A 12,049-nucleotide genomic window follows, 5' to 3' on the forward strand; every position below is an offset into this window, starting at 1 on the left:
ACTTCACACAAACTAATACTCGTTTTTAAAGTATTTCAGACGTTTTCATAAGTTCTATTTGCAGCCAGGAATAGTAGGAAAGCATCTAGTATTCTATAATAAGGAATTGTACTGCGCACGTCGCCGTTCTGTGTTGATAAACAATTATGGTGATGCTTTTGGAATGTAAAAATGGGAGGAGAAGGTCAGCTATGAGAACTATGAGAGTCTAGGTTAGTCTTGTTTAGTCTAATGTAGGAACCTAAAAACCTCTTGCAATTTTATTCCTATAAATAGTCAAATTTTATATATTCAACATTTTGGTTTGTGATGAAAATGACTAAACATAGGTTTCAGAATACCTGGTTGCTTGTGCCGTTAAATTTCCTAGTTCACATTGGCGGCTGTTGTATTTTATGTGGTTTGCATATTGACAGCAGTGACGTAAGAGCAAGGAGAGGCAGAAAACGTAACACGAATGTCAACAGAGGACGACAAGGCAAATTTCATGTCCATTAAACTGTTGGCGACTGCTCCAACCCAGTCCAGTACATATATTCTATATCCTCTATATCCTCAGAGCTAGTCTTCATTTAGAAAACAAACAGCTGGTGGACAACTTTAATGCAGCACTTGTTTTTGTTTGATATTGATCTTATTTCCTACATGGGTTTCCTCTAGGGTCCAGTCTAGCAGCTACAACCTCAGCATCCTTCCACCTATTTATTCACTATCCCTCATCTGTACACAATAACACCAACTCAACCTGCAAACATTTACTTCCAAAACTATTAAAATAAGCTGCCCCGATAATCTACTAATTTCTAATCCTATCCCTCCGCATCATGGGCAAGCACTTTTTGGGACACACCGTAAGAATGCATGTGTTCGGAGACAAGAAGACAAGGTTACACAGTGTAATACTTACCGGAAAAAGAACAATCGGCACAGTCAGGGTCACTGCAGTCAGTACGGCCAAACGCACCAAAAGCAACATCGTATCAAATTTATAGACCTTTGTAAATGTATGGAGCAGCTCTGCCTCTACATTTTCTGCAAAACATAGGATTTGTTCCATTAAAATTCAAATGTATGCAGCGAAGAGTGATGAAACAGCCAGAAAGTGTCAAAATATTCCAACAGGGTCTTACCATAAAAGGTGAGGTATCCAAACAGGGCGGACAGCATGTACATGATCAGCATAGCCAAGATGGACAGGTTTGAGACATTCTGCATCTTTTTCCTGCTGCGACTGCAAAAACAACACAGCATTCAGACAGCAAGTTTATTTTTGTTTATTTAAAAAAGAAAGACTTAAAAGCTGATTTCTGGAGTGGGTTGACGCCAAAGCTCAAAGTGAAGTGGTATGAATAAACAACGAGAAGTGGGAGAAGTGACGTTGACGCACTATGGTTGTTTATAGTTTCAGACTAAGTGAGTAACTAAGCATTCACTGCAAAACACTTTAAAATCGGGGCAGTTTTCTTTAAGTAAGCACACTCGAGATTCTTTAAAGGGCCCACATTACGCTATTTTCTGATCTTTGTTAGAATGTCTCCTCACCAAAAACATACCTGGAGTTGTGTTCAGTTTCATTCACACATGTTTAACACACACATGCAGCATATTTCTTCTCTCAGATAGAAAACACTCCTTGTGATGTCATGAGGTAATGTAGGAAGTGCTCCGCTGTGTTTAAACTCCGTAAACCTTCACTAGGATCATTTGGATAATTTCAGCCCTGGAATTGCTTATCTCCACTGAACAAAAGGTAAAAGTTAAGCTGTTAACTTGAAAACTGCTGATTGATGACATCAGAAGGGGGAATAGAGCATTTTGAGCTTTAGAGATGTCGACAAACCAATAATGTAGGATTTCTCAGAAGTGCATGAATTAAACAAAATACAACTTCAGGTATGTTTTTGCTGAGGTAACAACATTCTAACATGGCTAAAAGCTAAAAGAGACAATTTTGCTTAATATAGAACCTTTAATATATTTTATTGTTTAAAAGTTTAAGACACTACTAAAAAGTATTTGTTGTTTCAAATATACATGGCCAAAATTACTGCTTGTACAGGCAATTTTAGATATCAGCATATAGCTTGTTTTTATTCTTTCCCTTTGATGTCTGCCTTTTATTAAGTCATTTCTTATTTAAACCATTGCTCCCTAGAGTCCAGTCTAAAGTAATCAAGTAATCAAGCAATCAATATGGCAGAAGTGTCTTGCCCAAGGACACTGTGCTGTTTTTGCTGTGTAGTTTGTTTTTTTGCACATACTACATTATACATTGACTTTGTATACTCACTCTTTGAGCTCACTGTAGATAGGCAGCACCTCTGGATGACACACAAAAGCAAAGGCCAGGATGGGGACAGTGTAGGCCGTCTGAAACAAGACAATAACATATTTTAGAAACTTAGATACAAAATACAATTATCTTATTATAAGTATTTCAATTAAAGGAGAATTTTCATTGTTTTTTTGTTTTTTGTTTGTTGTTTTTTTTTTTTCTCAGTCAATCATTCAAATAGTTTCCATGCTGTTGTCAGCTTCTTGTACCTCTTCAGACAGATGTTATAATTAATTATAATAATTTGAACCCACCACGAGGCAATTTTACCCCAACAAGAGAAATTACTGTTACTTAGCAACAGAGTGCTACTGTCAAATATTCCAGCACAAACTAGCACTGTAGCATTCCTCGAAAATGGTATGGTACAAAAGACACGCACTGTCACTAGTTATCCACAAATCAGTCATTACTGATTTGAATGATTTATCACTTGTCCAGGAAGAATGTTACTGTAACTAAAAAAATCTCCCTGAATCTAGGTAGGTTGCATGGCAGGTAAATAGCATCTGTGAAAGTAAGCATGTGAGTTCAACAAAAATACTTGTGTTTTTGGAGTCTTGGTTTAGGCAGGTTTGGATCTGGTCTGGACCTGCTTTAGTCTATTTTAGTCCTTTTATAATCCTGATGGGCAAAGTTTCGGGTTAAGGTTGGTTAGTGGTTGTGACATAGGCATTAGAAAAAAAATAAGAAGTGCATGCCTAATGAATGAAAATAGAATATAAATTTGTGTTCATTAAGATGTGATTTAAGCACATTTGAGTTCATTACAGGTCTCTCTGAAGTGCAGTTTTGTTTTGTTTCGTTTTTATTACTACAGAGTGAATAGGTCAGACACCAAAAATGTGCCTTAAATGCCTCGCCCTGGTCAAACAAGTCAAGACAAACACAGGACATTCCTTTTGGGGCTGTGTGTGGGAGATTCTCATTCATGCGTATAGGACAATGTTACAACACTGTGTTCCTATGGCTTCTGTTTACTATTGTGTATACCATGCATCCATTCAGAGGTTGTAGTGTTTTGCAATTTTGATAGGTATATTATTATGGGTTGGGCTATTAACTCGAATTGTCTTTTAGCAGAACTGACTAAAAGTATATAAGTTTACTATCAATTAAGTCTTGTGGGAAAGTACGACTATACGCCCATTCACTGAACGTAACCACACCTAAGGGCGTTTTACCACGTATTTGTATTATTTTATTTTATTTTACTTTTTCAGGATAAACCTAAGTTGCATAAGTCAAAATGCAGTAATAATAATAATAATAATTCTCTAACCATTGCGGTGCAGATGAATTTGTACTGTTCTAAAACCAACTAAACAGGTTCAGTAGTTCTAAATGTTAGTTTTGCTTTTATATCTGCATCATTTCCCCATATAGCTAATTAGGTAATTGCCAGTTTAATGATGTACTTTTATGGCTTCAAATACATGTTTCCCTTTATGCACTATTCAGATATGCTTTTATATGTGGCTGAATTCTAGACCATTTTGGTTATATAGTGGTCAAATTTCACCCACAATGCAAATTTAGCAAGACAAGTACTCAAACCTCCACAATTAAGATAAATGCTTGTATTCATGAGTTTTGTGTAACATTTTTAGGACTTTTATCCATTCAGATGATGCAATATTTAGTTTTAAGTTGCTAATCACTATGACAACGGTCTGTGTAATCCCTCAGTTGTCTCGGTATGATCTTTTTCTATGGCTACCTTCATAATTTTGTATAATTCTGAAACCTATGAATGACCAATGACCTTTATGAACAATTCTTTACCTGCGAGTTGAAGATGAAGTATTTGGGTGTGCACATCTCCTCTGCATCAGGATGTGGTTCGAACTGTATCCCAGTGGTGTGGTGGGCATCTGGGGTACTGTGCACAGGGGACACATCGGCTCTGGAGAAGTCCATTAGCCCCGTGCTGTTATAACTGTGCATGTCCGAAATGTTTGAACTGAAGTTGGCCGAGCTGTGGTAGAGGTACGGCAGAGGGCACGGAACCTGAGTCTTCTTATAGATCACCTAGACAACAACAAAGCCTATGGTAACTATACTGCTGGAGTTATGAGGAAATGGGTTTTTATAGCCTTGTTTTAGCTTGTGTTTAGTAAAGTATAGTGACAGAAACTCAAGCTGAAGTCATCCTACAACAGCTGTAATGTGTCTTCAAACAAGTGAATCATCAGTCAATCGTAATTATTAATTAAAATCAAGGGCAAGAGAACAACTTCAAAATAATATTATTCAAGTAGAAAGTACAAAGTAGTGGACCAAGAAATTAAGTTTAAAAAAAATTGGTAAAAGTGTCTGAAATTAACACCTGATTTATGTTTCTTCATGTAATTGGAATGACAACTAATATTAAATAATCAAGTTTATTTAATATGTATTAGTATAAGAGAATGTAATGCACCTGGTAATATGTCATTGTCTCTTAATCCTTATTTAATGACACATGAAGACATTAGCCTTAATGTGTCATAGTTTGGATCCATTAGTGCTTTTAAAAACAGACACATTTTTTTATAAGTGTTGTGTGGTTAAAATAAGTAGCATTAATACTTCAACTCACCACTCCCAGAAAGAACACCATGCATGTCAATGAGAATCCGCTGGTATAGCCCAAGTAACCTGCAGACAGATAATGAAATCAAAATGAATATATTCGCAAATTTTCAACTTCCAGTTTATAGACACCATTTTGAGTACATTTCACCATTCAAATATTTTGTTATGAATTGTTTATTATTAAGGAAATCAATGTGACCTCCTGGTACTTTTCCTCTATGGGCTCTATCTTCTGCTGTCATCTGAATTACAGTCTTATTGGGATCTATGACACCTATTCGTGGTCATGACCCACATTTCAAAAATAGTGCAACAAAAAGCAGAGGGGTTAGCAGTAACTTAAGCTCTAGATATTACAGTAATGAACTGATACAGAGGTCATTTAAGGTAATGCTACTTTTGCACGAACAAATGTACAGAAAATGCACGCTCCCTTTCGCTTCAAGCATTGACGTAGGTGCTTATTTATATGTTTACTTTGCAGCCAGTTTAAAATGCATGGGTGTGTTGAATAAACTTCTCCCAATTGCAAGTTTAAAGCAAATGAATGCCCCTTTTTGTTGCTAACTGCACATAAACTGTTGTAATTACATAATACTGCATCAAAATAAATCACGCTTTTCATGTGACTCTAGGCTCCAACAGACGTCTTGAGTTACTTGTCACCAAGAGTTGCCAAAGCTGAGTAAGGCCCAGAGTGTAGCATTACTCGTGGTCTATAAGAACATACAGTAGATGCATTTGGCTGGAGGATTTGCCGGTTAATGGTTAAATTTTTATTAACCATTAAGCGCTTTTCCACTTTCAAGGCACTCAAAAACGATTTACATGAAGGAACCGCTCACCCATTCACACACATACCCATACAACATTGTACGCAGACACTAGGGGTGAGGTGCGTTAAGTGTCTTGCCCATGGACACAATGACAGCATTCATTTGTGGAAGCTGGAATCGCACCGCCGCCCGCTCAACCGTTTATGCTTATGTTGAGAGTGGGATTCGAATTGACAACCATCAGATCAATGGACAAACACTCTACCAACTGACCTACCTTTTTTTATGTGGTTTTAGTTTTAATCATTATTTTTAGCTTTAGAATATGTACATTTATTTTGGATCCGTACTACACTTTCATCCACAGAAGAATGTTAATTGAATGCTGAGTTTATAGGCGTTTTTTGTTTATTTAATTTTAACTGTCATCAAAAATAGCTGTACATCATTCTCGTCTTCGCTCATAACTTATACATAACTTTCATTGATTTTTATCAGCAAATATACTGTGTTGACAAAATATATTAGCAAACAAAGTGATCGCATATGGGACGAGGCACAAAGTGGTTTCTTACCGAGGTTTTTCAACATGGCCAAAGGTAGAATGATGCCGATAGACACAAACACCACCAGGTAGTTTCCATTCATGTACCATTCACTGTGAAAATATGAATTTATGTTAACTTGATGTTTTAGCTGCTTAAGAAAGTGCAAATACAGCAGTGTGGAGAATTACCCAGAGATTTCCTCCAGTCCTAAAAATGCTCGGATGACTTCTGGTAACTCATATTTCACAATGAAGAGGTAGCTTGACATGGCTAAAAGACAAAAGTTATATGTTTATTAGCCATAAACTAGAAGACGTTTATGACCATCGTAATATTCAATTGTCAGGATTGTTTACTTTATGCTATGAAGGGTATATAAGGGACATTGTGGACCCCCATAAGGAAAAGATTAACACCCCAAAAATAAAATAAAAAACACTGGCTTCTCACCTCCTATGTTCTGCATTATAATCGAGCCAAACGCTGCCATTTTTCCTGGCCATCCGAAAGCTCTCTCCCCCAGCTTTTCATAGATTAGTGAGCCTGGAAAGACAGTAAGGGAGAGATAGCAACTTAAAACATGACAATAATGCTAAATGTTAAAGAGTAAACATAGATTTTTAAATGTGGTTCAATACAGACCTCCTTCTTTAGAAGTCATCAGCAGGAGGTGCACAGAGTAGAGTGAGAGAATGGCCACTGCAATCAATAGGACACTGCAGACAGAAGTAAACTGTTATATTCATGGCTTAAGTTTCCAGTTTATAGATGCCATTTTCAGTACGTTTAACTGTTTAAAAGATATATATATATGAGAAGAACAGTAAATAGGTCATTTTTATTTCAATGGTGCTATTTTATCAACTCTCTAAACCCTACGGATAAAAAAAACCTTTTAATATCATGGAAAATAATATTACATAAAAAAAGAAAGGAATTCCACCGCTTGTAATATTAATAACTTTGATTTGACAGGGCACAGCTGTCTCTATATTTTTAAGTAAGATTTATGACGCCCTGAAGTCTAGTACCAATAATAAGCTTAACTTTTAACAGTAAGGGTTAATTTTAGTAGTTCTCAGTAGGGGGCGTTGTATTACTTAGACAAGACCAGACACATTTTGCAGCTTTCACTCAAAATTTACAAACACAAATAGCCAATCAAACTTGGGCCTTCCGTTATCTTACCCTCTGATGACGCCCATTCGTCTGGTATATTTCCACTTGTCATCCTAACCTAACCGGATATCGTAGGTCAGTATTTTTAGGCCAGTGACTGTAACACTGGCAGTCCAGGAGGGGTCAAGTAGAGGGGGTTATACGAGGAGGTGTGTGGGGGTGGGGACTGGAAGATGGGCACATGCCGAGATAGGACAGACTGACCTGACATAAAAAAAAAAAAACCCAGGGCAAAGGCTACAGTAGTTCAAATATTTAGAGCAACTTGTCTGTTTCCCAGGTGATGGTGGATATACTGTAAACAGATAGCTAGCCCTTTAACTGTCTGTTTGTGTGACCCCATTTAGTCCCAGTGTCTTTATTTTAATAGATTTTGTCAACACAAGTTTAATCTTCCTGCAACTTCAACTATATTTGCCCTGTAAGTACAATATAAGATTATTTTATGTAACTTTTCTAATGGAAGCTCTACTCTGTTTGGATATGCTGCTTGGCCTGCAATGTTCCACAGTACACCATAAAATTTATATTTTTCCATAAAGAGGTACCAGGAAGGTCAAGTTACTGGTCAGATCTGTGGAGAGGCGATCCTGCTTGCAGTAAGAATGCATGTTTTCAAGTTTTTTGTTTTGTTTTTGTTTTTAGCAATAAAAATATCTAGTTGAATAAGATACAGTTTAATGCCATGATGACATGACATCTCCACAAAAGCAAGATGGTGACAGACCTCTACTAAAAAAGTTACATAATGAAACTTCAATTATCAATGAGTTTCCAGAGAAGATAAAAAAATAATAAAACAACTGTATATTCAAGATAGATAAACCACATGAGGACTTTAAGTTGAGGAAAAAAAATCACACAGTTCTCCTAAGTGGCTGCTGTCACTTACGCATTTTAATGTGACTGACGCTACTGTATATAATCCAAGTGTAAAAATGCTTATAATATTTATTTTTGAACTCACGTGAAGAGTATGATGCCAGTGTTGGCCATGGCGTAGGACAGTCCCAGTATACCGCTGCCCATGATTGCGTTACTGAGGTTGAAGACGGACATGCCGAAGGAGGCGTGTCCAGGATGCTGTTCAAACCAAATGCACAGAACTGGTGAGTCAAAGCTTCATTATGTGCATCAAAACAACAGTCTGGCTACTACATTTATTAAGCTCATAAATCACATTAGATTTGGATGTGAATTTTGACTAACTTAGCTAACACCCATGTTCCCATAAAGTTGGAATACACTCCCTTTCATTTATTGTTTAAATTCCTTTCTGTGTAATTTATTTCTCATATTTAATGTCTTCCAAATCTTTTGACATTTTTGCGGGTACTTAATATTTAGTATTAATTAATATCATGTACAATATGATGTTTCTCCTGCCTGTTGCGTATTTTCATATTATTTGGACAATGTCTTTTCATTAAAATGCTCCTAAAATCATTAAAAACAAATAAAGATAGCTTTAATACCCTAAACATAAACTTTCATCAGAACCATTTAATGCAAAACCAGTACAATTTCTTCCTCCAAACTTTTAACTTTACTCTAAACCACATGCTTTTACTGGCAATATTGAATGTGGCCCTCTTGATTAAAAAGACCCAACAGTATCATTGATGATTAGAAAGACGGGATTTCAATCTCACTTAGAATTCTGTTAAGTGCATATCCCAAACAAAAATGCAGCTTGGTTTTGTCTTTTTTCTGCATTGCTATGAAAATATGTATATAACGCCTCTAAATGCCTCTCTGTTCGCCAAATGACACAAAAAAAACTCCAGTTGTCTAGTCAGTGTTGCACAATATCTGTTAAATAAATACACCATGATTTTATCTGTCTATACACTTTGATCTATGCACGTGTTATCGATGTTCACTCACATATTCTTCATGGTACTCCTCGTACTTCTTCTTCTTCATGAGTCCATTTGACAGAAACTTCTGACTCTCTGCATCCTCGTTGTCATCCAGATACTGACTGCTGCAATAGGAAAGACAGAGGAGTCCACATATGTACGAATGTCAAATAAACCAAGCAAATATGCATTATATGGACAAAAGGCTTAGGGCTATTTTAGAAGATTTTCTAACTGTGAATTTGAAGAAGCATAACTGCTCTTATAAATATGTTATTTGCCCAGGTGCATTAACATTTTGATGCAAATATTAACTTCTTAAGATATGCACTTAAGATATGCACTTTAGAATATGTTTTGCATATTACCTAAACAGATGAATCCCTTCAGCATTTGTGACCATTCAAATTACAGTTAGGCTAATAATAAGTTATTAATGCGGCAAAAGTATCTCAGATGGTGTTTGTCCACTGATCTGAAGGTTGGCGGTTCAAATTCCACTTTCTACATAAAACATCATTGGTTGAGCAGTCAGATCCACTGACCCACAGGTTGGCTGTGCAATTCCAGCTCCTACAAAATAATACTGTTGTTGTGTCCTTGGGCAAGACACTTAATCCAACTCGCTCCTATTGTCTGCGCACAGTGGTGTATGAATATGTGTGTGAATGGGTGAGTGGTTCCTTGATGTAAAGCGCTTGAAGGCTATATAAAAATGTGACCATTTAGTTAAAATTTCGGCAGGTTGTGGTACCAGATGCAGTAATAGCAGTAACAGCAGAGCAATAGCAATACTGTCTAGATTAGGTTAGATTTTTCCAACCATTAACATCTACATCACACTTTCAAACTAGTTAGATCTTAAAAAGAGTGGTAGAATGTTTAGTGAAAACCGATAGGTACGTCATGTTTGTGGTCTAAACAGTGTCAGACGGTGCACTTTTACATTGTTATCTGATGAGCAGAATGAGGCTGGTGTGTGCTAGTTTCACTATTTAAGGTCACGAGGGCGTGTTCTAGTGGAAAATAACCACCTTTTCTGCCATTTGGATATGATCAAAGAGTATTAGCTGGGACAAAAATGTAATCAAATTGGGCTTGTCATGACACGTGTGATACAAAGCAGCCCCACCCAGCTTCAGTCCAACATTGTACAGACTTTTCAGGCTTTTAATCAATTACGATATTCTAGGAACAGAATAATTGTTACCTTGATTGTTATTTAATTGTTACCTTACCTTGATGATTTGATGATTATGTTAACTCAAACTGCAATTTCAATTTCAATTCAAACTCGAGTACTACATACAGTATTTGCAGCATGTATTGTGGCGCTCTTACCTGCTGATGGTGGCCTTCTCAGAGTCTATGGGGTCGGGGTAGTGGTCATCCAGACTGTCTTGACTGTCATCATCCAGAGTGGATACTTTCTTCAGCTCCATTCGGTCCACGACGCCCGGCATGACGGCAACAACACAGGGACAATCTTCAACAGTCACAGGGCGGAAGAGCAGAAGATCCACAAACCGGGGACAGCTTGATTAGCTATAAAACAAACAAAAAAAAAAAACATAAATAATTAAACAATTTTTTTTTAGAACCAGAAATCCCTGGTTAAGACTTTATTTAATGCAAGTTCTTTTGACAGATATTACTTTCACTCTGCACTAACTTAGACCTTGGTCACACATGAGTTTTGTCCTAGTTTGGTTTTAGCATAGTTCTGGCTTAGTTTGTTTAAAACTTGATCATATTAATGGTTTATTCCCTGTAAGGTTGTCAAAACATTTATACCCAGATACACAACTAGATTATTTGGACCTTTATACATACTGAAAAAAGATCACAAAAATAGGACAGAACTGGATCTTTTCTGAATAGCCTTTTTCTTCCTTAAAAATCAAGTCTGAAATGTTAATATCATGACCACTCTAAATCCCAGGTTTGTCTGATTTTGTTTATATTTTAGTTAGTGCACTCCTTTTATAGACCTGGTTAAGGCCTGTTTACAGAAAACAATCTATTATAATGGTGCTTGGAGAGTTTTATAGTTTTAAAGTTCCACTTGGACTTGTGCATTTGTGTTTTCAATTCAGTGGAAACAGAGCAGATGACAGCTGCAGACGTGTATTGTCTTGTTCTTATCTGCCAGCCTTGACGAAGAACATATTTTAGCAAAATGGTGTCACGTATATTGATATTTCTGGACATTGTCAATGTTTAGATGTGGGGGGAGATACAGAGAGTTACCTTGAAATGCAGCTATGATACAACTATACCTTTGGTTAGGGTTAGGGTTAGGGTTAGGGTTAGGGTTGGAGCATAGCATGGACATCAATAAATATTTTTCTGTAAATACACATTATACTGTTTTTGTTTTATTAAGCAATTATTTTTGTCCTCTTAAGAAACAATATATTTTCTACTACTGGGAGTCAAGACAAAATATTTATCACAAATGCATAACAATGTAAAATCACTTTGTAAATTAGAAAAGCACATGTCAGATTAGAATATCTATTACTGATCAGGATAGCAACTTGCAAAAACTAATAAAACATGATTTTGCACACGATATTTGTGTAAACTGGTACAGGACCCACCAGGCTTTGATGCCTGGTGGGTCCTGAGAGAGCACCAAGCTTCAGGCACTGTCGACATTTGATTTATCATTTAGTTTTATTACTCATTTATTTTAATATAAACCTATTAAGCTTCACTGTACATAAAAACCTTAAGTCATTGTAGAGTTACATAAAAACTTGATTGACT

At 36.4% G+C, this 12,049-nt stretch overlaps 1 protein-coding gene across 3 annotated transcripts in view; it reads right to left on the reverse strand.

Annotated features, from left to right (window-relative positions):
• The window catches only part of slc38a4 (solute carrier family 38 member 4), an 87,393-nt gene that overhangs the window by 58,605 nt on the left and 16,739 nt on the right, over positions 1 to 12,049 (reverse strand). For 2 of the 3 annotated variants that reach the window (XM_033990222.2, XM_033990221.2), the window contains exons 2-13: positions 10,619 to 10,822; positions 9,303 to 9,402; positions 8,383 to 8,498; positions 6,879 to 6,952; positions 6,687 to 6,779; positions 6,425 to 6,506; positions 6,264 to 6,346; positions 4,917 to 4,975; positions 4,121 to 4,366; positions 2,291 to 2,370; positions 1,131 to 1,231; positions 908 to 1,032 (exon numbers count right to left, since the gene is read on the reverse strand). In XM_033990222.2, coding sequence (XP_033846113.1) covers positions 908 to 1,032; positions 1,131 to 1,231; positions 2,291 to 2,370; positions 4,121 to 4,366; positions 4,917 to 4,975; positions 6,264 to 6,346; positions 6,425 to 6,506; positions 6,687 to 6,779; positions 6,879 to 6,952; positions 8,383 to 8,498; positions 9,303 to 9,402; positions 10,619 to 10,740 — 1,281 coding nt within the window. In that variant the 5' untranslated portion in view covers positions 10,741 to 10,822. The remainder of the gene's footprint in view (positions 1 to 907; positions 1,033 to 1,130; positions 1,232 to 2,290; positions 2,371 to 4,120; positions 4,367 to 4,916; positions 4,976 to 6,263; positions 6,347 to 6,424; positions 6,507 to 6,686; positions 6,780 to 6,878; positions 6,953 to 8,382; positions 8,499 to 9,302; positions 9,403 to 10,618; positions 10,823 to 12,049) is intronic. The other variant, XM_055231737.1, reaches the window with a different exon arrangement.

This window comes from Periophthalmus magnuspinnatus, chromosome 23 (assembly GCF_009829125.3).
Source record: "Periophthalmus magnuspinnatus isolate fPerMag1 chromosome 23, fPerMag1.2.pri, whole genome shotgun sequence".
In the NCBI taxonomy this organism is placed as follows: Eukaryota; Metazoa; Chordata; class Actinopteri; order Gobiiformes; family Gobiidae; genus Periophthalmus; species Periophthalmus magnuspinnatus.